The sequence below is a fragment of the Gorilla gorilla genome, chromosome 8 (genome assembly GCF_029281585.2).
Source record: "Gorilla gorilla gorilla isolate KB3781 chromosome 8, NHGRI_mGorGor1-v2.1_pri, whole genome shotgun sequence".
In the NCBI taxonomy this organism is placed as follows: domain Eukaryota; kingdom Metazoa; phylum Chordata; class Mammalia; order Primates; family Hominidae; genus Gorilla; species Gorilla gorilla.
In genome coordinates, this window is record NC_073232.2 from 89519326 (window position 1) to 89540030 (window position 20705).

The 20705-nt window shown below is 42.7% G+C and overlaps 1 protein-coding gene across 22 annotated transcripts in view; it reads left to right on the forward strand.

Annotated features, from left to right (window-relative positions):
* LOC101129712 (supervillin) overlaps positions 1-20705 on the forward strand; it is a 277906-nt gene that overhangs the window by 166364 nt on the left and 90837 nt on the right. For all 22 annotated transcript variants that reach the window (XM_063710246.1, XM_063710254.1, XM_055352396.2 and 19 more), the window contains 4 exons: positions 5215-5306; positions 13410-13467; positions 13584-13735; positions 17245-17911. In XM_063710246.1, coding sequence (XP_063566316.1) covers positions 13460-13467; positions 13584-13735; positions 17245-17911 — 827 coding nt within the window. In that variant the 5' untranslated portion in view covers positions 5215-5306; positions 13410-13459. The remainder of the gene's footprint in view (positions 1-5214; positions 5307-13409; positions 13468-13583; positions 13736-17244; positions 17912-20705) is intronic.

Consider the following 20705-nt stretch of genomic DNA (forward strand, 5'->3'; position numbering starts at 1 on the left):
ACACAGTCAGGCAAAGATCTCAATCTGTGCTTCATTATAGCGGAAGGACCCAGCCCCCATTTCCACACAGTTGCTGTTGTGCCTAAGGTATTATGACATTGTTCCTTGACCGAAAAGGGTTTGCATTTCAACAACATTAGGATAGACAGGGGTCTAACTCCTGTCCTCCTCAGGCATTTGAAAATGGCAGTTGATCTTGTGAACACACAGGATGGGGGCAAATCTTTTGTGTATTTCATCCACATCTTTTAAATGTTTATGCTTTATTTAATTTTTACACACAGTATCATCAAACGGCACATCTAAGTATAAAGTTAATTAGAGCAATGATGATCCAAGGTCATCAGTGAGGTTGTCTTAACTGACTCACGAAATGTCACTTTTTTAATGGGATGCATCCGTATTTCTCATCTTGGCCATGTTTTAATAGGATCTGAGGCTTGGTTTCTTTCTGTTTTTTTTTTTTTTTTTTTTTTTTTTTGAGACGGAGTCTCGTTCTGTCACCCAGGCTGGAGTGCAGTGACGCGATCTCAGCTCACTGCAAGCTCCGCCTCCTGGGTTCACGCCATTCTCCTGCCTCAGCCTCCCGAGTGGCTGGGACTACAGGCACCCGCCACCAGGCCCAGCTAATTTTTTTGTATTTTTAGTAGAGACGGGGTTTCACCGTGTTAGCCAGGATGGTCTTGATCTCCTGACCTTGTGATCCACCCACCTCGGCCTCCCAAAGTGCTGGGATTACAGGCGTGAGTCACTGCGCCTGGCCTCGGCTTGGTTTCTAATATGTCCCTAGCAGGTTGGTTTAACTGTCATGGAGCTAATAAGTGACTAAGGAAAAAAGAGACAGGAAGGCATTCCTTATTCAAGGATAGGAAAAGCATGCAATATGAAAGTCACACACGTCAGTGGACAGAGACTCAAAGAGACACAGCTATTCTCAAATCATGGATATTATGTCATGCATACCTATTAAGATGACAGCCTGTGTGCCACGGTGCTACGTGTAAAATGGGCTGGAGGTACAAGAGCCTGCTTCCTTAAAAGAAATCTGGTCAACCAGACACCAGCTAAAAGAGACGAAAATATGAGCTCATGGGGCTTCATCTCCCATATCTTGTAATTTAAACTTCAGTAATGGAATGAACAGATTGTGGAGGAGACTTACACCGCATGGGTGCTGGACAGTCCTTGTAATAGTAGCATATTCCACGTTGTGAAAAACAGAGATGATAACAGCGGAGCATCCTGCTTTCCCTTTAATAAAATTCCCCCGTGTTGCTATGGGCAGGCATTTAAGTAGGTTAACGGGACACGTTTAAAAGAAAAATTGTCACAGAAGCAGGGGGCATTCTCTTCTTAGAAGCAGAGGAAGGGGGGTGGCGGCACAAACAATCAGTCCTAAAGAACGAGCACTGTTTCAGGGGAGACAAAGAGAATTGGAAAAAAATCCAAAAGGTGTTTCTCACTGTTAGAAAGTTAAAATCAAAATGCAGAAAATGAAGTGGACAGCACTAACTTTAGTATCTATGGAGAGATGCTTCCCTACTGAAACATAGGCTCTTACTTTTGGTTGAGCTCTAGTGAGACACCAAGGCCTGCAGAGGTTGACCCTGCAGACACCCCTTTGTCCCTGGGGAAGTTGGGGTTGGGGGGTGACTGAGAAGGAAGGGCAGGATCCAGCATCCGAGAGCTCCATGCTTTTGGGGTCACTGGTCATGTGCATTAGTAATAGGCCCTACCAGTCTCCCTGCTGGGGGGCCTCTGAGTCAGAAGAAGCAGAGAGGAGAGGAGAGTCTGGACCCTCACAGGTGCCTGTGTTTCATCAGCGTCAGATGAGCCAAAAAAGATGCTCACTGATGAACCGTCCTGAATTTTACAAGCACGTCTTACCTGTGTTTTCATTGATGATCGGTGCCCTCGGGTAGAGAAAGTTCAGGGAAGAAACATGATTTTTTTTTAAAGAAAGAAACTCGATTTCACATGTTGATTTGAGGGGTCTTGCATTAATCACAGCTTGTGGCACTGCCTTGAGCCAGAGCAGCCCAGTCTGCCTGCTCCTGCTCCGCCTGTCTGCTCATCTGATTTCTCAGAAGCCCCCAGTCATTTAGCGGGAGCAGGGGAGAGAGGCAGCGGAGACAGGACCAGAGGGTGATGACAGCCGTGTGGACTCAGTAATAAATGTTTACCTGGAAGCTGCAGATTCTAAAATCGATACTTTATAAACACGTGCAATTATGCCAGTTTTTCACACATGTATGCAAGGTGAGCAAAGGTACTAAAGAATGATGTGTTCCAAATTATGCCCTGTCCAAAGATGAAAGAAGGAAAGAAAGGAAGAAAGGAAAGGAGGGAGGGTGATAAGGAAGGGAGGGAGGAGGGGCTTATGACTGATGTTATTGACCGTATGCTCTTATAGTTATTCTCAATGTTTGTAATGATTTTACCTCTGGCCATCACATCAACTTTGCATAAAAGGTACACAAAAAATACTTCAGGGTGAATTGTAGTATTCATTTGAAGTGTTTTGTAGTAATCATTCATTCATTTGACATATTTTAATTTTTTAAAATATTTTTTAATTCAATCATTTAATTTTTTTAACAGACAGGGTCTCACTCTGTCTCCCAGGCTGGAGTACAGTGAAATGATCATAGCTCACTGTAACCTCAAACTCCTAGGCTCAATGGATCCTGCCACCTCAGCCTCCTGAGTAGCTGGGACTACAGGCTTGTGCCACTGTGCCTGGCTAATTTTCCTATTTTTTTTTAGAGATGGGATCTTGCTATGTTGCCCAAGCTGGTCTCAAACTCCTGGGTTCAAACAATCCTCCTGCCTCAGCCCCCACAAAGTGCTGGGGTTAACGAGGTGTGTAATATACTTTGGGTGATGGTCATGATAGGCAGTGGGTTTAGGTGCTTTGCCCTGAGGACATGACCAGTCAACTGAGGCCCAGACCAGAAGTGAAACGAAGCCACACGATGGCAGGAGGCTGGAGAGGAGAGAGCTCAGGGGGAGGAAACAGCATGTCAAGTGAATCACCTTAAGAAGCATCAGAGACTTTCCTCTTAGACCTTTGGTTTTCTTTGGTTTCTGACCTGCCATCAAAAGGCTGCACTTCACATGGGTGCTGGCACTATTTATAGCGTGTTTCGAGAAAATAAGTGCCTGTGAAGCCAGGGAGTGTCCGGTGACGACTCGTAAAGCTCACTCTGTAAATTCAGCGGAGTATTTAACTCAGGGACACTTTCTTGCTTTTTATTAGTCGCTCTATTGAGCTTTCTGAGAAACAGAAAGAAAGAGGAAAATAAAGGCATACAGATGTTTATTTTTGAAAATAAGATATAGCATTTGTACCGCAAGGTAAGTGGCCTGAAAAGCTGAATATTTCAAGGATTGCATTATTTCACTTCAATGTAGAATTTTTTTTCCTGAAAAGATTTTAGTTTTCCAAAGAAAGTATAGAGCTTTGTCAAGATGTTTAAATTAGCAATTAAATAATCAATTAAAATAACATGCCATTCCTTAAGTCGGGTACATTTCTGCCATTATTTAATTTTTTTAGGTTTCTACACTGAAAGGAGTAGTTACTGCCTTACAATTCAGTGTTTAGAAGTCGGTGCTAATTCTAAGTTTCTGACTAGGCAGGTGTCCTAGGCTCTTCCAGCCAATCTGGAGTGTGGCTTATGAAGCCTAATTATTCTCAAGACTTTTCATTAAATAATGTGAACACACTTACCTATGGAATGTAAGCTTTGCTACATTGTATATGGAAAGACGAAGATTTCAGATGGGCTTGGTTCTAGAAGGGCGGGATGGTGGCCGTGCTTTGGACTGTGTGGAAGTTCTTTCCCTGTAGTTTTTACAGGGGGTAGAGGTTATCAATTGTCCCACTTACACAGTATGCGCAGCGGCTTCCTCGGTCTCTTCCTTGGCCTCTATGGAAATGCACCCGAACAGGGGGAAGGTCAGCTTCACAGTGAGTCTTTTTCAAGCCCATCTTTTCCCCCTCTGGAGGTAACACTGACCTTGAGGAACCGCAGTTCCCTGTTTCCACAGGTTTGTTTTCTTCCTTCGAGGCAGCAGCACCCTCTGCCCTGCCCGCTCCGGCCACATCAAAGACCATGGAGTTGGGTACACAGCAGTCTTGGGGTGACTGTGCCTAGTATGAAACTAGGAGATGGATTTGAATCTCATCTCCTCTTCTTGTCAAATACGAGTCTTTGGGCAAATCATGTAACAATTTCCGGATCTGTAAACTAAGGATGGTACTAGTTCCAGTGTTGTGCTGCGGCCAGACATGTGTGCCTCTCTCCCGACTTTGAGTTCAGTGAGTCCTGTGGGAGTCTGAGATCCGCCGTGGTGGGAGTGTTGACACCACCAGTCAATATTACAAAGCAGGTGCTTTTTGCAGGGCCGTGTGGAGGGCCTGGGTGGGCCGGGCAAGAGGGCAGGGCCATTCGTACCTTTATCAGCACCTCGCTGAGTAGTTCGTACCTCTTAGGGTCTTGGAGAGATAATTAAGGAGATACCTGGGGGATACATGGAGAGATAGTTAAGGAGATACCTGGGGGATACATGGGGAGATAAGGAGATACATGGGGGAGATGTATTAAGATGTATTAAGATGCATTAAGGAGATACATGGGGGAAAGTCCACAGTAAGGGCTCACTTCCTTTATTATTCTCCTCTTTCATGTCCTCTTTTATTCCAACACGAGTCTTCATGAGGCTTTCCAAACTTTTGACCATGCTTTGATGCCTTGGTTGTATGAAGGCATCTGTTACTTTAACATAATTTTAACACTGGAGGACAGAGTGTAGATCACCTAGACAAGTTACTGATTTTCTGAAGAAGAAATTGTAGCACAGAGAGGTTGAGTAATTAATGCAAGCTTGCACAGCTATTCTTAGGTCAAGAAGAGGTGGTCAGTCTGAGTTAAAGCTCACGACTCCCAGTTCAGCAATGTTTTCACACATCACACCACGCCACCCGCCAATCCTGCTGTAATTAGTTGCACAAAAAATCACAATATTTACAGAAATATAAATAAATGAAAAAAGTTACCAATTTACTCCCCAATATAAAACATTTTACCTGTGATCTATGTATACATATTGAATGATGTGTAACAATATCATAATTTTTATGTTCTGCATTTTTTCACTTATATATCTTTATTTAAATGGACTTAACTTTACTAATGGAGTAATTTTTAGCTTTCAGAAGGAGTTCTCACTTGAAGATAAAGAACAGCTCACTAACCACAAAAGAGGAATCGATGCTCAGCTTTTAGTTGCACTTCCTAAAGGTAAGGCTGTTCCTAAGTGACCAACCATGTCTGGGTAGATGCGTATTGTGTTGTCTGAATTTCCTCGAGCAGAACTCTCTCCCTAACCTCCAGCTTACAGTCTCCTTTGCGGCCCTTCCTGCCTCCTCCCAGAATTAGCTTCAGTTCCCTTCCCCCTCTCTCCATGCATCCATGCATTTTTAATCCTTACCTTTCTACTCCTTCTTGCCCTTTAATTTTAGGCATCCTCAGGTTTTCGCCAGAGGCTGGGTGTGGCGGGTGAGACAGGGAACATAAAATCGACCTGCCCTCATCTCTTTCTCCGTTTAACCTTCTCCAAGGGCAGTGAGTTCTGACCATACCCCCATTTCTTCTCTGTCCACCCACTCCTGCTGCCTCTGGAGGCTGCCCCAGGCCTTACGGCTCTTTTTTTTTTTTTTTTTTTTTTTTTGAGACGGAGTCTCGCTCCGTCGCCCAGGCTGGAGTGCAATGGCGCAATGTCGGCTCACCGCAACCTCCGCCTCCCAGGTTCAAGTGATTCTCCTTCCTCAGCCTCCCGAGTAGCTGGGACTACAGGCGCCCACCGCCACGCCCGGCTAATTTTTTGTATTTTTAGTAGAGACAGGGTTTCGCTATGTTGGCCAGGCTGGTTTCGACTCCCGACCTTAGGTGATCCGCCCGCCTCCGCCTTGCAAAGTGCTGCGATTACAGGCGTGAGCCACCGCGCCCGGCGTGAGCCACCGCGCCCGGCCAGGGCTTTTACATTTAACATCTTGTAGCTTCCTGCTGAGCGGCGAACAGCCCGTGCAGACTTTATCATGACCATCTTTCTTCTTCCCCAAGGAGGCACTCACACGTGTTTGGTGAATTACTATTTCCACTGGTCAAGGCGTGCATGCGGTAAAATGTCTGCACCAACTATAAACCAATTCCCCCTAGTGTTACCTGTGAAATGATGTAAACATTGCTTGGTCTTTGTAACTGTAACACTAGCACAAGGAATGATCATTAGTCTCAGCTCACAAAATGTCTTCATCCCGTCTGAGCTGTGGAAACCTTCCAGTGGAAGAAACAGATTTGATGGAAGGGCAGATTTTTTCTACTCTGAAAGAAAAAGCAAAAATCATTCCCCAAAGAAATTAGAACAAAAAACGTATTATTTTAATAGAAAGTAAATCCAGTAAAAAAAGTCCCGCTGACGAATTGGAATATATCCTGAGGAACTGAACGGATGATAGGCCGAGACACAGTCTGATGAGGGTGAATGTCTGAAAGACTCAGGGGATTTGGCCTGGTGAAGGAAACCCAGACAGAGACATGTGGCAATTTTCAAGAACTGACAACGCTGTCAGCCGGAATACAGGTTTATTCTATGTTGCTCCAGAGGCCAAAAGTAAGAATAACGTGTAGAATTACAAGGAGGCAGATGAGATTTCATATCAAAAAGAAAATTAATCGTTCATGGTACCTGGAAATGAGGTGGTCCACGCTGTGCTCGCATCGGCTCTCCCCAGAGTTTTCAAGGGCAAGCCAGTGGCCTCGTGTCCAGTTAGGACGGGTGCAGATGGGGCATGGAACGGCTGTCAAATGGAATGGCTCTGCCAATGTTTAGGACTCTCTGTGAAAGACAAAAAAAAAAAAATTTCCTCTGAGCCAAACTAAAGTGCTTAATACCTATGCAGATGATCAAAACAAAGTATAAGAATGAACAAATCCATATTAGCAATAGCTGAGAAAAGTTTATTAGGCAAAGTTCTACATAGCAGAGGTTGTTTCCACCAGTCAGAAGGGTCCCTCTTTGCCTTTCTCTATCCCAGTTCCTTTATTTGATGCATAATACCGCAGACAATATTATGAGCAGAAAAATCAAAAACAGGATGAAATGCTGGGTTCTTTAAGGTTCAACAAATGGTAACTTCATCTGTAATAAACTTTTAGAACACCTAAGCTTATTAGCCAGTTGTATTAAAAAAATTGTCATAAATGATTATAAAAAATAATTTTTACAAATCAAAGATGATGATTTTATGTGTTCACCAGATTGGTGTTTCTAAATTAACATGGTCCCTAAATCCTTAAAACATGCTTTAAAAGTGCCAGTGCCCGGGCTGGGCATGGTGGCTCACATCTGTAATCCCAGCACTTTGGGAGGCCAAGGCAGGTGGATTACAAGGTCAGGAGATCGAGACCATCCTGGCTAACATGGTGAAACCCCGTCTCTACTAAAAATACAAAAAATTAGCTGGGCAAGTCCCAGCTACTCGGGAGGCTGAGGCAGGAGAATCGCTTGAACCCAGGAGGGCGGAGGTTGCCGTGAGCCAAGATCACACCACTGCACTCCAGCCTGGGCGACAGAGAGAGACTCCATCTAAAAAAAAAAAAGTGCCAGTGCCCCATGTCCCCTGAATTTCACCTAAATTCTCTACAGTCTTATTTCACATATCTTTGCTTTTTATGAAAAAAAATAGGCAGATTTGGAAAGACCAGCAATTTCGTTGTTTCTCTGATTTAACACATGTATTAATGATTTTGTGTGTCAGCTCTTAGCAATATTATGTTAAAAAAAGATTTGGTTATAATTTTATTTTAATGACATCAAGTTTTATGTGTGAGAAGTTTATGGAAGTCTATTTCTGTTCATTTCCTGTGAAAATGGGCATTAAAGTGGTTGTTACTTTTTCTCTACAAGACTTCCTCTGTGTATCACAAACAAGTAATCAAGGGATTAAAAATCTTTACCTATGTAACATTTATAATATTAAAAAAGATTTTTTATTTAGGAATTATGAAGTGGACCAAACGTATTACTCCACTTTCTTTAGCAGGTTTATTAAGATACAACACACATCCATGCAATCCTATCATTTAAAGTATGCGATTACGTTGGTTCTGGCAATTCAGAGTTCTGCCTCCATTGGCACAGCCAGTTTTAGAACATGTTCATGACTCCAAAAAGAAACCTACACCCTTCAGCTGTCACCTCTCCCCCTTATTCCTCTAGTTTGTAATTGCTTGGTTTATGAGCTGCTTTTCTTTATATTAGTGGCTGCCATCCAAGAGTAAAAGTTAAAGGGCTTTACTCCTGTGGGAAGTAAGATCAGAATATTCCAAATCTGGCCTGGGCTCTTGAGCTGTCGTGTGAAGGAGAGAAGTGTTCTTGGCGGTACCCCTGCCACTTATATTTCTTTGGAAGATTCTACTGTACTCAAGTTTGGAGGACTGAACTCAACAATGTCTTAACCAGAGACCTTCTGTTTCTTAGAGCTAATGGAAGAAACTATGTTTCCCAAGAAAAGCACCCTGCAGACCAAATTGTCTAGAATATTGGTGTTATATAGTCTTATTGCAAAGCCTATTAGGTGGTTGTAAATAACTTTATGAAGTATTATAGCTCTGCTATCAAATTTCCTTAAATCGCCTTACTTGAAAACTAACCTCCAGCTCCCATCAGAAATAACTAAAGAAATAGACTCACAGAGTCCAGATTGCCACAGTAGTACCACTCCGAATTACTCAAAGAAGAGTAACAGACCAACATAGCAGGTAAAATAAGGGACAGGTGGATATGTTTGGAAGTCCTAATGTATTTGAAAGCAAAATAGAAAATGTCTCATTAAAATGGAAATTAGACCATCGATGTTTATTTATATCTGGATTACATAATAACTACTATTACTAAACATGAACCATATATGAATTATAATTATGACACAGCATATAATCAATTGAATTGTAGCTGGTGAACCTAATTTTGAAAAGCATTCTTATTCTTTTTTGTTAAGAAATACACACTGAAGAATTTAGAGATAAAGGGGCCTCATGCTGCAATTGACTCAAATGGTTCGGAAAAAATACTATGTAAATATGTATGTGTATGTATGTACATAGACACATATGCACATATAAATATACTTAAGAGAAAGAAAAAAGAATAAAAATAAACCCAATATAGTAAAATGTTAACATATTGTGAAGGATATCTCTTACATTTTCTGTACATCTGATATTACAAAAAATTTTTTTGAAGTTTCAAAAGAACACAAACCTTCAAGATTTTCAACCAGAAGGTAACTTTGGTAGAACTGTAGGTAGGCTTTATAAATGAAACAACAGCGTTACAACATAGATTTCCACAGCAATGGTGACTTTCATGCATGATGTTTTTAGTATTGGCTTTATGCTAATAATAGTACAAAAACGTTTTATATGATTAATAATATAAAATAATATAAGACATCGTTTATATAATAATTTGAAATATATAATATAAACCATATATATATATATATATATATATATATATATATATATTTCGAGGCAGAATCACACTCTGTCACTCAGGCTGGAGTGCAGTGACACAGTCTTGGCTCACTGCAACCTCTGTCTCCCGGGTTCAAGCAATTCTCCTGCCTCAGCCTCCTGAGTAGCTGGGATTACAGATACATGCTACCAGGCCTGGCTAATTTTTTGTATTTTTAGTTGAGACGGGGTTTCATCATGTTAGCCACACTAGTCTCAAACTCCTGACCTCAAGTGATCCACACACCTCAGCTTCCTAAAGTGCTGGGATTACAGGCATGAGCCACCATGCCTGGCTATTATTATTAATAATAATATAAAACAGATATGTAATATAATACACATTAATTATATTACATGTTAGTACAGACATGGGGAAAAGAGGCAAAACTCAAAATGTCTCTCTGTTGCTTCTTTTTGTCTTGTACATCATTTCTTATAATCCCGTTTCTGTAGGAATGAGGCATATCTTGGTAATTAAAAATATATTTGCTAGAAAGAATAGACTGAGAGGTCATCATTTGTTTGCTGGAGAGACTTTTTTATTTTCCTTTTAAAATTCACTATAGGTTTTCACTAAGAATTAATAAGCTCACCAATACATTTAAAGGACAATTTAATTTATAAGCTCATTTAATTTCTCAGTGAAATGATCAGAGAGGACCCTAAGGTGTCCCTTCAAGTACCCACTATGTTGATAGATTCTAGCTTCCAGGAGCAATAGGCTTGGCATAGCTTTGCGTTGAATCTGGGCTTGACTGAAAAGAGTGCAGTGCTGGGCTAGTGGCGTCTGTACTGTGTAACCTAGGGCCTGGGCGTCTAAGGCACAGGCTGTGTATTTGAAATTCTAGTACTGGGGAATCAGTGATTCTCAATGGTTCTCAATTTAGGGCAGTCCCTAAGGGGCTTTAGAAATATATGAGGATATTTTGGTGTCGCAGCAAATGGGGGTGATTTAGCATCACTATAAGAACCTGGGACATTCAACATCCTGCGGCAGAGCTCACAGCAAAGCCACTTCCCATTCAGAAGCCATTAGCGCCCCCATAGTGATCTGGGAGCTCTCCAGAGCCAGCCTCCTGAGCCCATGACCCTGATGAGGTCCATCTGTGTGTCTGCTAGATCCTATCCTGAGAATTTCTTGTTTTATGCCCAGAAGTGGATGGCTATCAGAGGGCAGTGTTCACTGGAAGGGCAGTAGGAAAGTCTACCTTTCCTGTGGACGGGAGGCTTGCACAGTCTCCCAACTAGATCTTTCCTTCTGGAATATGGGAAATAGAGAATAGCAGGAAGCAACATGTTGCTTTGCTTTTCCATGCACTGTTGTAATCTTTTTTTAAAATGCCTTTAGTTGCATTTCTATAGAAAATTTTTAAAATTAATTAAAATTTGGATGAAATGAAAGTGATTTTCAGCAGTCTCTAATTAGAACCAAGAAAAGTCTATCTTAACTTTTTCCAGTGGAAGTTACATGATACTCTGTATATTAATGGTTTTGATACTTACCAGTTGAAATAATGTGGGGCGAGAAAAGGGACATGTTAGACCAGGCGCGGTGGCTCACACCTGCAATCCCAGCACTTTGGGAGGCCAAGGCAAGCAGATCCCTTGAGCCTAGGAGTTCAAGACCATCCTGGATAACATAGCGAAACCCTGTCTCCACAAAAGACAACCAAAAGCTAGCCAAGAGTGGTGGCACGTGCCTGTAATCTCACCTACTCGCGAGGCTGAGTTGGGAGGATCACTTGAGTCTGGGAGGTTGAGGCTGCAGTGAGTCAAGATCGTGCCTCTACACTCCAGCCTGGGTGACAGAATGAGACCCTGTCTCAAAAAGAAAGGGAGCGGGGAGAAAAGAAAAGAAAGGGAAGGGGAAGGCAGGGGAGGGGAGGGGATGTGATTATGCTACTCAGAACCCTATTAATATTTTCTATTTCTCAGTTAGGGTTTGAGGCATGGGTTCAAGTCGTACCTTTTAGGTGCCCTTGGAATTTGGTTTTGATAGCTTCTTGAGTGGTCTTTTGAAAAATAGGGCTCCACTTTCCTCTTTGGGGTTTAAATAATTAAAACCCTTTGGTTTTTGTCATCCTTGAAAATATTTTCAAAATATGTCCTACCAGCCATTAAAGTTGTATCACCATAATCCCACTAGGGCTAATTTGTTGACAGGGAAGCTGTTGTTATTGACCAAGCCTCCTCTCCCAAGGCCGCATGGCGGGGTGCACCATTCTCATTATACCCCTGTCTTCTAAATAGGAACATGATTAGAACAAGGACTTCTCTGCCTCCAGCTACTCTGATTCCTGGGGAGGCCAACTGGGAGACCTTTTTGAAGTCGGAGGGAGAGAGGTTTTGTTTTTTTGAAGCCGGCTATCTCAACAAAAGCCAATTCAACTGAAGTTTTAAGGTGGCTATCACTTAAAAATAAATGAAGAAAAACAAGGCTTCTATCCCTGAACACAAAGGGCAATATAAAACTTTGTGTGTGTGTATGCGTGCATGTGTGCGTGTGTGTAGTTTTGACTCATTACTAAAAATTACCACTTAGAGAAAAGAAAACGGAAATTGAAGCAGTCAAACATCAAATTCCTTTGAGTTTCTCCTGTGACTCAGCCTTTCAAAACTTTTCATTGGCCCTGGCCCCAGGCTGTCCAGCCACCCCTCTCTCTTTCTCCCACCCCATTCTGAGTCCTTCATAGGAGTCACTCAGATGCACCCTTATGAATTTAAGCTATTGAGGAGGAGGCAAAAAGAGAGACCTTTATTCTCCATGAACTTTGGCCATTTCTCCAAAGAAACAGTTGTCTGGCATCTCAGTAATATCCTTGTAGTCAGTATCATGTGAGAACCTCCCAACCTCAGCACAGCGTTTGTTCTGTTTCTCCAGTGCTGCCAGAAACATTGGGGTAATTACCTTACCCATCATCCACCTAAATTATAGCAAGGAAACCATTGTTAACATTTGCTTCCAGTGAAAGCCTGTGCAGGGAGGCGGAGGACCTGTGTTCATCTAAACTGTAGCTAATTGAAGCGGCCACTTTAGGCACTGCTGGAAACACAATCAGATAGTTACAGCCATTGACAGATTCCGTGACAGGGTGGAGGAGAAGAGGCTGTGAGTTCATGCTTGTAGCTTGCCGATGGCCCTGTGGGGTTCACACTCCTAGTCTATACTTCTGTAAAGGATTTCCATAATAGAAGCTTAGAATACTTTGTTAAATCAAACAAAAGTTAGAAACAGTTGCTGAGATTTCTGCCTAAAATACTTTCCTAGAGAGAGCTTGCTCGTCAGGTCTCCCTTGATTCCCCTAGATGAAATAAAACCTTCTCCCTTACCCTGTAGGATTTTACTTCTTAGCCAACCTATATATGTGACATATACGTGAGTCACATAGCTAGGTGTTACAATATATATACAACAAAACATTCTATTTAAATTATTTTAATGTATGTGATTTTAAATATATTACATATATATTTCATATTAAACAGTATGTTGAGTGAGCATGTCTTAGCTTTGCCTTGATAACTCTGTCATTTTTATGGGCATCAAATATTCAGCTTGACCTTAGAAGAGGATGATGCATCCTAGGGTGTGTGCGTGTGTGTGTGTGTGTGTGTGTTTGCACACTCTTATTCATTTGGCATCTGCCTCCCCTACTAGGAAACAGTTTCCAAGAAAGCAGGAACTTGGTCAGTTTTGCATGTCACTGTTACATAGGAATCAAGAACTGAAATTTGCACTTCAATAAACACGTTGTATGAGTGAATAAAATGAGCGCACGACTACTAAATACTATATTTTGTTCTTTTTTGGTTTTCTTCCAGTTGCAGAATTAAGACAAATCTTTGAACCAAAGAAGAAAGAATTCTTAGAAATGAAAAGGTAAGATCTTTATAGTGGGAGTTAGGAAGTAGAAGAGAGCTTGGCAAAGCAGTATTCCATTTTCCTTTAGATTCAATCGCTGTTGCTCACTCTGCCTCTTGTGGTGTATTTCACAGAAAAGAAAGAATTGCCAGGCGCCTGGAAGGGATTGAAAATGACACTCAGCCCATCCTCTTGCAGAGCTGCACAGGATTGGTGACTCACCGCCTGCTGGAGGAAGACACCCCTCGATACATGAGAGCCAGCGACCCTGCCAGCCCCCACATCGGTGAGCGTGGAGCTGGGTGGCCCATTTTCCAGCAGGCTGCCTGGCTGGTTACAAGTTGCCCTTTCCACCCAGTGGTATCAGAACATGAGATATTCCACAGAAGTGAATTGTGTGGATATAATTTTTTTAACACAAGGTTTCACTCTGTCACACAGGCTGGAATGCAGGAGTATGATCATAGCTCGCTGCAGCCTTAACTCCTGGGCTCAAGCTCAAGGGTTCTCCCGCCCCAGCCTCCTGAGTTGCTGGGACTACAGGCTTACACCACCACACCAGGCTAATTTTTTTTTAAACATTTTTGTAGAGACAGAGTGTCACTGTTGTCCAGGCTGGTCTCGAACTTCTGGCTTTTAGTGATCCTCCCACCTTGGCCTTCCAAAGTGCTGAAAATACAAGCGTGAGCCAGTGGACTTGGCCTAATTTTTTGTTAAATGTATTTGTTTTTTGTTTATTTTTATTTTTATTTTTTTTAGAGACAGAGTCTCACTCTGTCACCTAGGCTGGAGTGCAGTGGCCTGATAAGCTCACTGAAGCCTCAACCTCCCAGGCTCAAGTGATCCTCCCACCTCAGCCTCCCAAGTACCTGGGACTATGAGCGCGTGCCACCATGCCTGGCTATTAAATAGATTTGCTAAAAACAGCAACAACATGCATGTCATCTCTGCCCCGCCTCACGGATCTGGCCTTCCATGTCACAGCAGTATGAAATGATTCCCCTTGCACATTGTTGGGTAACAGAGGCCAGTCATTTTCCTCCCTAGACTGGGGCCCTCAAAGGCAGAAGCTGTGTCTTTCTTCACCCTCAGGGCCCAGCACAGGATCTGTGCTCTAAGATAGGGGCCTCTCAAGGTTCTACCCCAGTACAGGGAGCGGCTGCTCTCAGCAAGGAGCGCTAGAGTCAAAGCTGCACCTTGAATGAGTACAGTTCTTACTCTGGAGATGCAAGAACACTTTCTATCTAAGTTATCTTAATGTAGATAATTTTAAATACATTGCATATTTATTTCATATTAAACAGTATGTTGAGTGCACGTGACTCACCTTTTCCCTAATCACTCAGTCATTGTTGTCATCAAATATTCAACTTGACCTTAGGAGAGGAGGATGCACGCAGGGCTGCTCTTCCCACCACAGTCCCTGGCTCTGAGGCGCTGTGCTGCTGCTTTTTATTTTTTTATTTAATTGTATTTTATTTTTGGAGATGGAGTTTTGCTCTTGTCGCCCAGGCTGGAGTGCAATGGCAAGATCTTGGCTCACTGCAGCCTCCACTTCCCAGGTTTAAGCGATTCTCCTACCTCAGCCTCCGGAGTAGCTAGGATTACAGGTGCCCACCACCATACCGGGCTAATTTTTTTGTATTTTTAGTAGAGATGAGGTTTCACCATGTTGGCGAGGCTGGTCTCGAACTCCTGACCTCAGGTGATCCGCCTGCCTCGGCCACCCAAAGTGCTGTGATTACAGGTGTGAGCCACTGTGCCCGGCCATGCTGCTGCTTTTTATAGCCAGTGTTTTCTAGTTTCTAGCTCAGAGACAGCTGTTGATCTCATTTTATGATGTTATCAGTTTGCTTGTCTCTACAGTTTCCAATTTCCTGTGGCCAGAAAGCTAGAAAACTAAGATATTTTAAAATCACATGCAATTATTGAAAAAAAAAAAAAGGCTGGGCTTGGTGGCTCAACACCAGTAATTCCAGCACTTTGGGAGGCTGAGGCAGGAGAATAGCTGGAGCTCAGGAGTGCAAGATTAGCCTGGACAACATTGCCAGACTCCACCTCTTAAAAAGTAATTACACGTTTGAAATATCAATACACAGATCAGAGTCCCAAAATTTATAGCCAGAAATAAACTGTGGTGTACCCGAAATGGTAATCTGTGTAGTATATGTGAAGTTTAAGCTTCACATAGTAGTGAGAAAAGGAAGAATTATTTAATAAAATCATAATTAAAAAAATGGGTTTGCCAGAGGGTGGGAAGAGGCATATCTCTCTTCTCAATTCATACCAAACTCCAAAATTAGTTCCAGTTACTCACCTGTTTAATTTAAAGAAAATAATGGAAAAGATACGTGAATATTTAATTCAGGTGGAATGAAAAAGGCCATATGGGAAGGGTTAAGGTAATAATGGAATGCCTGTTAGATAGACTGTTAGGACCCTTAAATGATGTCTTCAAAATAGATTTCCAAATATGGGAATTTTTTTTTTTTTTTTTTGAGACAGAGTCTCACTTTGTTGCCCAGGCTGGAGGGCAGTGGCATGATCTCGGCTCACTGCAACTTCTGCCTCCCGGGTTCAAGCGATTCTCCTGCCTCAGCCTCCTGAGTAGCTGGAATTACAAGCACGCACCACCATGCCCGGCTAATTTTTGCATTTTTAGTAGAGACGGGGTTACACCATGTTGGTCAGGCTGGTCTCAAACTCCTGACCTCGTGATCTGCCTGCTTCGTGATCTGCCTGCCTCAGCCTCCCAAAGTGCTAGGATTACAGTTGTGAGCCAGCTGGGAAAACATTTTTATAGAATACGGAAAATATTTTTATAGAACATTAATAACATTAAATATTTTATAAAGAAAAAATTATATGAAAAACTAGAAGGAATATATAAAAATGTTATTAGTTTGTAGGGTGATGATTGGTAGGTTTTTTTTTTTTTTTTGAGACAAGGTCTTGCTCTCTTGCTCAGGTTAGAGTTCAGTGGCACGATCGATCATAGCTTACTGCAGCCTTGAACTCCTGGGCTGAAGCTATCTGCCCACCTCAGCCTCCTGAGTAGCTGGCACCATGGACATGTGCCATCATGCCCAGCTAATTTTTAAAATAATTTTTGTAGAGGCAGGGTCTCACTATGTTACCCAGGCTGGTCTAGAACTCCTGGCCTCCAGCCGCCCTCCCACCTCAGTTTCCCAAAGCGCTGGGATTACAGGTGTGAGCCACTATGCCAGGCTCATATTAGATATTTCCTACATCAGGCATGTGTGTTATAATTGGGGAAAAAAAACACTTCTGTAAAAAAGAAAAGCCTGGTGAATAATGATATGGGCCATATCGTTATGGTTACTCTCAGATCCCCGGAAACCAGCATCCATCACTTGTCCAATGACAGCAGCTCACTTGTCTGCTGTCTTTCCCAGAGGACTCAACTCATCCTATGGCCTCCCATGTGAAATACTGAACTCCACAAAAAAGGGTAAATCAGTAAGGGTAAATAAGCACTGAACAAAGACTGAGGCGCTCTGGGGAGTGAAGGGGCTGAGCTGAAGTTAAAGCCACGCCTTACGGGGCTTGCAGAACGTGCACCATTCACAGCCTTTGTAGATTTCACTGCAGATCTCAGACTTCTTCAACAGCCCAGGTAAATAATCACTTTAGGCAAACACACCTCGGTGAGAAACTGGTCCTTCACAGCATGGGCACCCAGGTGTGTGCTGTGTGCAGTGGAGTGTCATTCTGTGTGTAAATACATGTCTTTACTTGAAATCTGCACCTCTCATCCATGTGACCTTCTTGTAGGTCGATCGAATGAAGAGGAGGAAACTTCTGATTCTTCTCTAGATAAGCAAACTCGATCCAAATACTGCACAGAAACCTCCGGTGTCCACGGTGACTCACCCTATGGTTCGGGTACCATGGACACCCACAGTCTGGAGTCCAAAGCCGAAAGAATCGCAAGGTACAAAGCAGAAAGAAGGCGACAGCTGGCAGAGAAGTATGGGCTGACTCTGGATCCCGAGGCCGACTCCGAGTATTTATCCCGCTATACCAAGTCCAGGAAGGAGCCTGATGCTGTCGAGAAGCGGGGAGGAAAAAGTGACAAACAGGAAGAGTCAAGCAGAGATGCGAGTTCTCTGTACCCCGGGACCGAGACAATGGGGCTCAGGACCTGTGCCGGTGAATCCAAGGACTATGCCCTCCATGGGGGTGACGGCGCTTCTGACCCGGAGGTGCTGCTGAACATAGAAAACCAAAGACGAGGTCAAGAGCTGAGTGCCACCCGGCAGGCCCATGACCTGTCCCCAGCAGCCGAGAGTTCCTCGACCTTCTCTTTCTCTGGGCGAGACTCCTCCTTCACTGAAGTGCCACGGTCCCCCAAGCACGCCCACAGCTCCTCCCTGCAGCAGGCAGCCTCCCGGAGCCCCTCCTTTGGTGACCCACAGCTACCCCCTGAGGCCCGACCCAGGTAAGCATCTAGCCCACGCTAAGCACCCTGAACGCAGGAGAATACCTTCTTTTTGCCTCTCTGTGTGATAGGGTTTGGCTATTCTAAGCATCTTGTGGAAGTCAAGGCTTATTGGAGAAATATCATAGTATATGATTCTTTTTTTTTTTTCTGAAGACAGGGTCCCACTCTGTTGCCCAGGCTGGAGGGCAGTGGCACTATCATAGCTCACTGCAGCCTGGAACTCCTGGGCTCAAGCAATCCTCCTGCCTGAGCCTCATAAGTAGCTGGAACCACAGGCACATGCCACCACGCCCGGCTAATTTTTACATTTTTTTTTGTAGAGACAGGGTCTCGCTCCGTTGCCCAGGCTGATCACAAATTCCTGGCCACAAGAGATTCTCTTGTTTGACCTCCCAGTGCACTGGGATTACAGGCATGAGCCACCGTACCTGGCCTAAGATTCTTACATTTCGGCCATATCAAAACAGGTTCTACCAAAGCAGGAAGCCTCATGTTCTTTTTCTTTGTGCGTTTCTTATTTTTTTTTTTTCTTTTTCTCCTGATTTTTTTTTTTATTATACTTTAAGTTTTAGGGTACATGTGCACAATGTGCAGGTTAGTTACATATGTATACATATGCCATGCTGGTGCGCTGCACCCACTAACTCGTCATCTAGCATTAGGTATATCTCCCAGTGCTATCCCTCCCCCGCCCCACCCCACAACAGTCCCCAGAGTGTGATGTTCCCCTTCCTGTGTCCATGTGTTCTCATTGTTCAGTTCCCACCTATGAGTGAGAATATGCAGTGTTTGGTTTTTTGTTCTTGCGATAGTTTACTGAGAATGATGATTTCCAATTCCACCCATGTCCCTACAAAGGACATGAACTCATCATTTTTTATGGCTGCATAGTATTCCATAGTGTATATGGGCCACATTTTCTTAATCCAGTCTATCATTGTTGGACATTTGGGTTGGTTCCAAGTCTTTGCTATTGTGAATAGTGCCGCAATAAACATACGTGTGCATGTGTCTTTATAGCAGAATGATTTATAGTCCTTTGGGTATATACCCAGTAATGGGATGGCTGGGTCAAATGGTATTTCTACTTCTAGATCCCTGAGGAGTCGCCACACTGACTTCCATAATGGTTGAACTAGTTTACAGTCCCACCAACAGTGTAAAAGTGTTCCTATTTCTCCACATCCTCTCCAGCACCTGTTGTTTCCTGACTTTTTAATGATTGCCATTCTAACTGGTGTGAGATGATATCTCATTGTGGTTTTGATTTGCATTTCTCTGATGGCCAGTGATGGTGAGCATTTTTTCATGTGTTTTTTGGCTGCATAAATGTCTTCTTTTGAGAAGTGTCTGTTCATGTCCTTCACCCACTTTTCGATGGGGTTGTTTGTTTGTTTTTTTTTTGTAAATTTGTTTGAATTCATTGTAGATTCTGGATATTAGCCCTTTGTCAGATGAGTAGGTTGTGAAAATTTTTTCCCATTTTGTAGGTTGCCTGTTCACTCTGATGGTAGTTTCTTTTGCTGTGCAGAAGCTCTTTAGTTTAATTAATCCCATTTGTCAGTTTTGGCTTTTGTTGCCATTGCTTTTGGTGTTTTAGACATGAAGTCCTTGCCCATGCCTATGTCTTATGTTCGTTTTAAAAACAAACTGAACAGGTGTCATGGGGACACTTTCATGGACTCCTCACTTCAGGACCCTCTTACTGGGTCTCTCACACCCCTTTCATAGTTTATCTTTTCGCCGCTTTTCTGTGATCATATCAGAGACTGATGATTGTTGGTGACTGCTTTTGTTGCTGTGATTAGAATCACAGAGCAGAAGAAGCACCACTAACCAGTGGAAGCATCTCAGTGCAGGGCACAGAAGTATGACTGCAATATACACGAAATAGAACTAGAATGCCTAGTTCTGTAAGTGTATCACACACTAGGACAGGTATGTGTGAGAACCCCGCATTATGAAGATCAGCCATTAGAAAACCACTGTGTAAAAGGATCCACTCAAGATAAGAGCAGCTGCCATTTGGAGAAATTGAAAAAGGTATAAAATCAGAAAGTCAGATGACAGAAGAGAATATATGTTTACTTCCAAATTTAAATTTTAAAAGTGTGATGGCTATATTAAAAGTGCAATTTACTTAACTGTCCTGCTTAAAGCTTTGGGGTAATTGTCTAGGTAGATCTTAAGTGTATTTTTCAGTTCAAACAAGCAGTAGTTTCCCAGGTGAATTGAGAAGGGATCAGAACCTAAAGTCAGGGAGATTCATTCTGAAAGAAAAAGATTCATATGTGGGAAACACCCCTATTTTTTTCCCACTGGGACACAGGGGTGCATACCTGGTCATCTCTAAGTGGCAGTAACACATATGAAGCAGACCCTTGTGGTACTGAAATGTATTAACCCAAAGACCTGTCACCACATACTCGAGCATCCAGACTGAAATACTTAGAGAGATCAGCTTCCAACAGAATTAAAAGGTAGATCCCAAGGATCCATTTTGAGCACCTTTTTTCAGCCTTTAGTTTTAACTGGAAATGTAGGGACTGTGAGTTACTGTCTCATATTTTGAAATGAAGGTCTTTTGTTTGAGGAATTTGCATTTCATCGTAGAAACCATGTTCTTGGTTTAGTTACTTTCTACCAAAGGAAGTTCTTCCTGTGTTTTGCAAGTAGGATGAAGAACCTAACAGACTGCAATTTAAAAAGAATATTAGAGATATATAATTACACTGGTTTAAAAGAAATGGGGAATCTAATTTCAGATTGCCACATGATGAGAGCTGTTGAA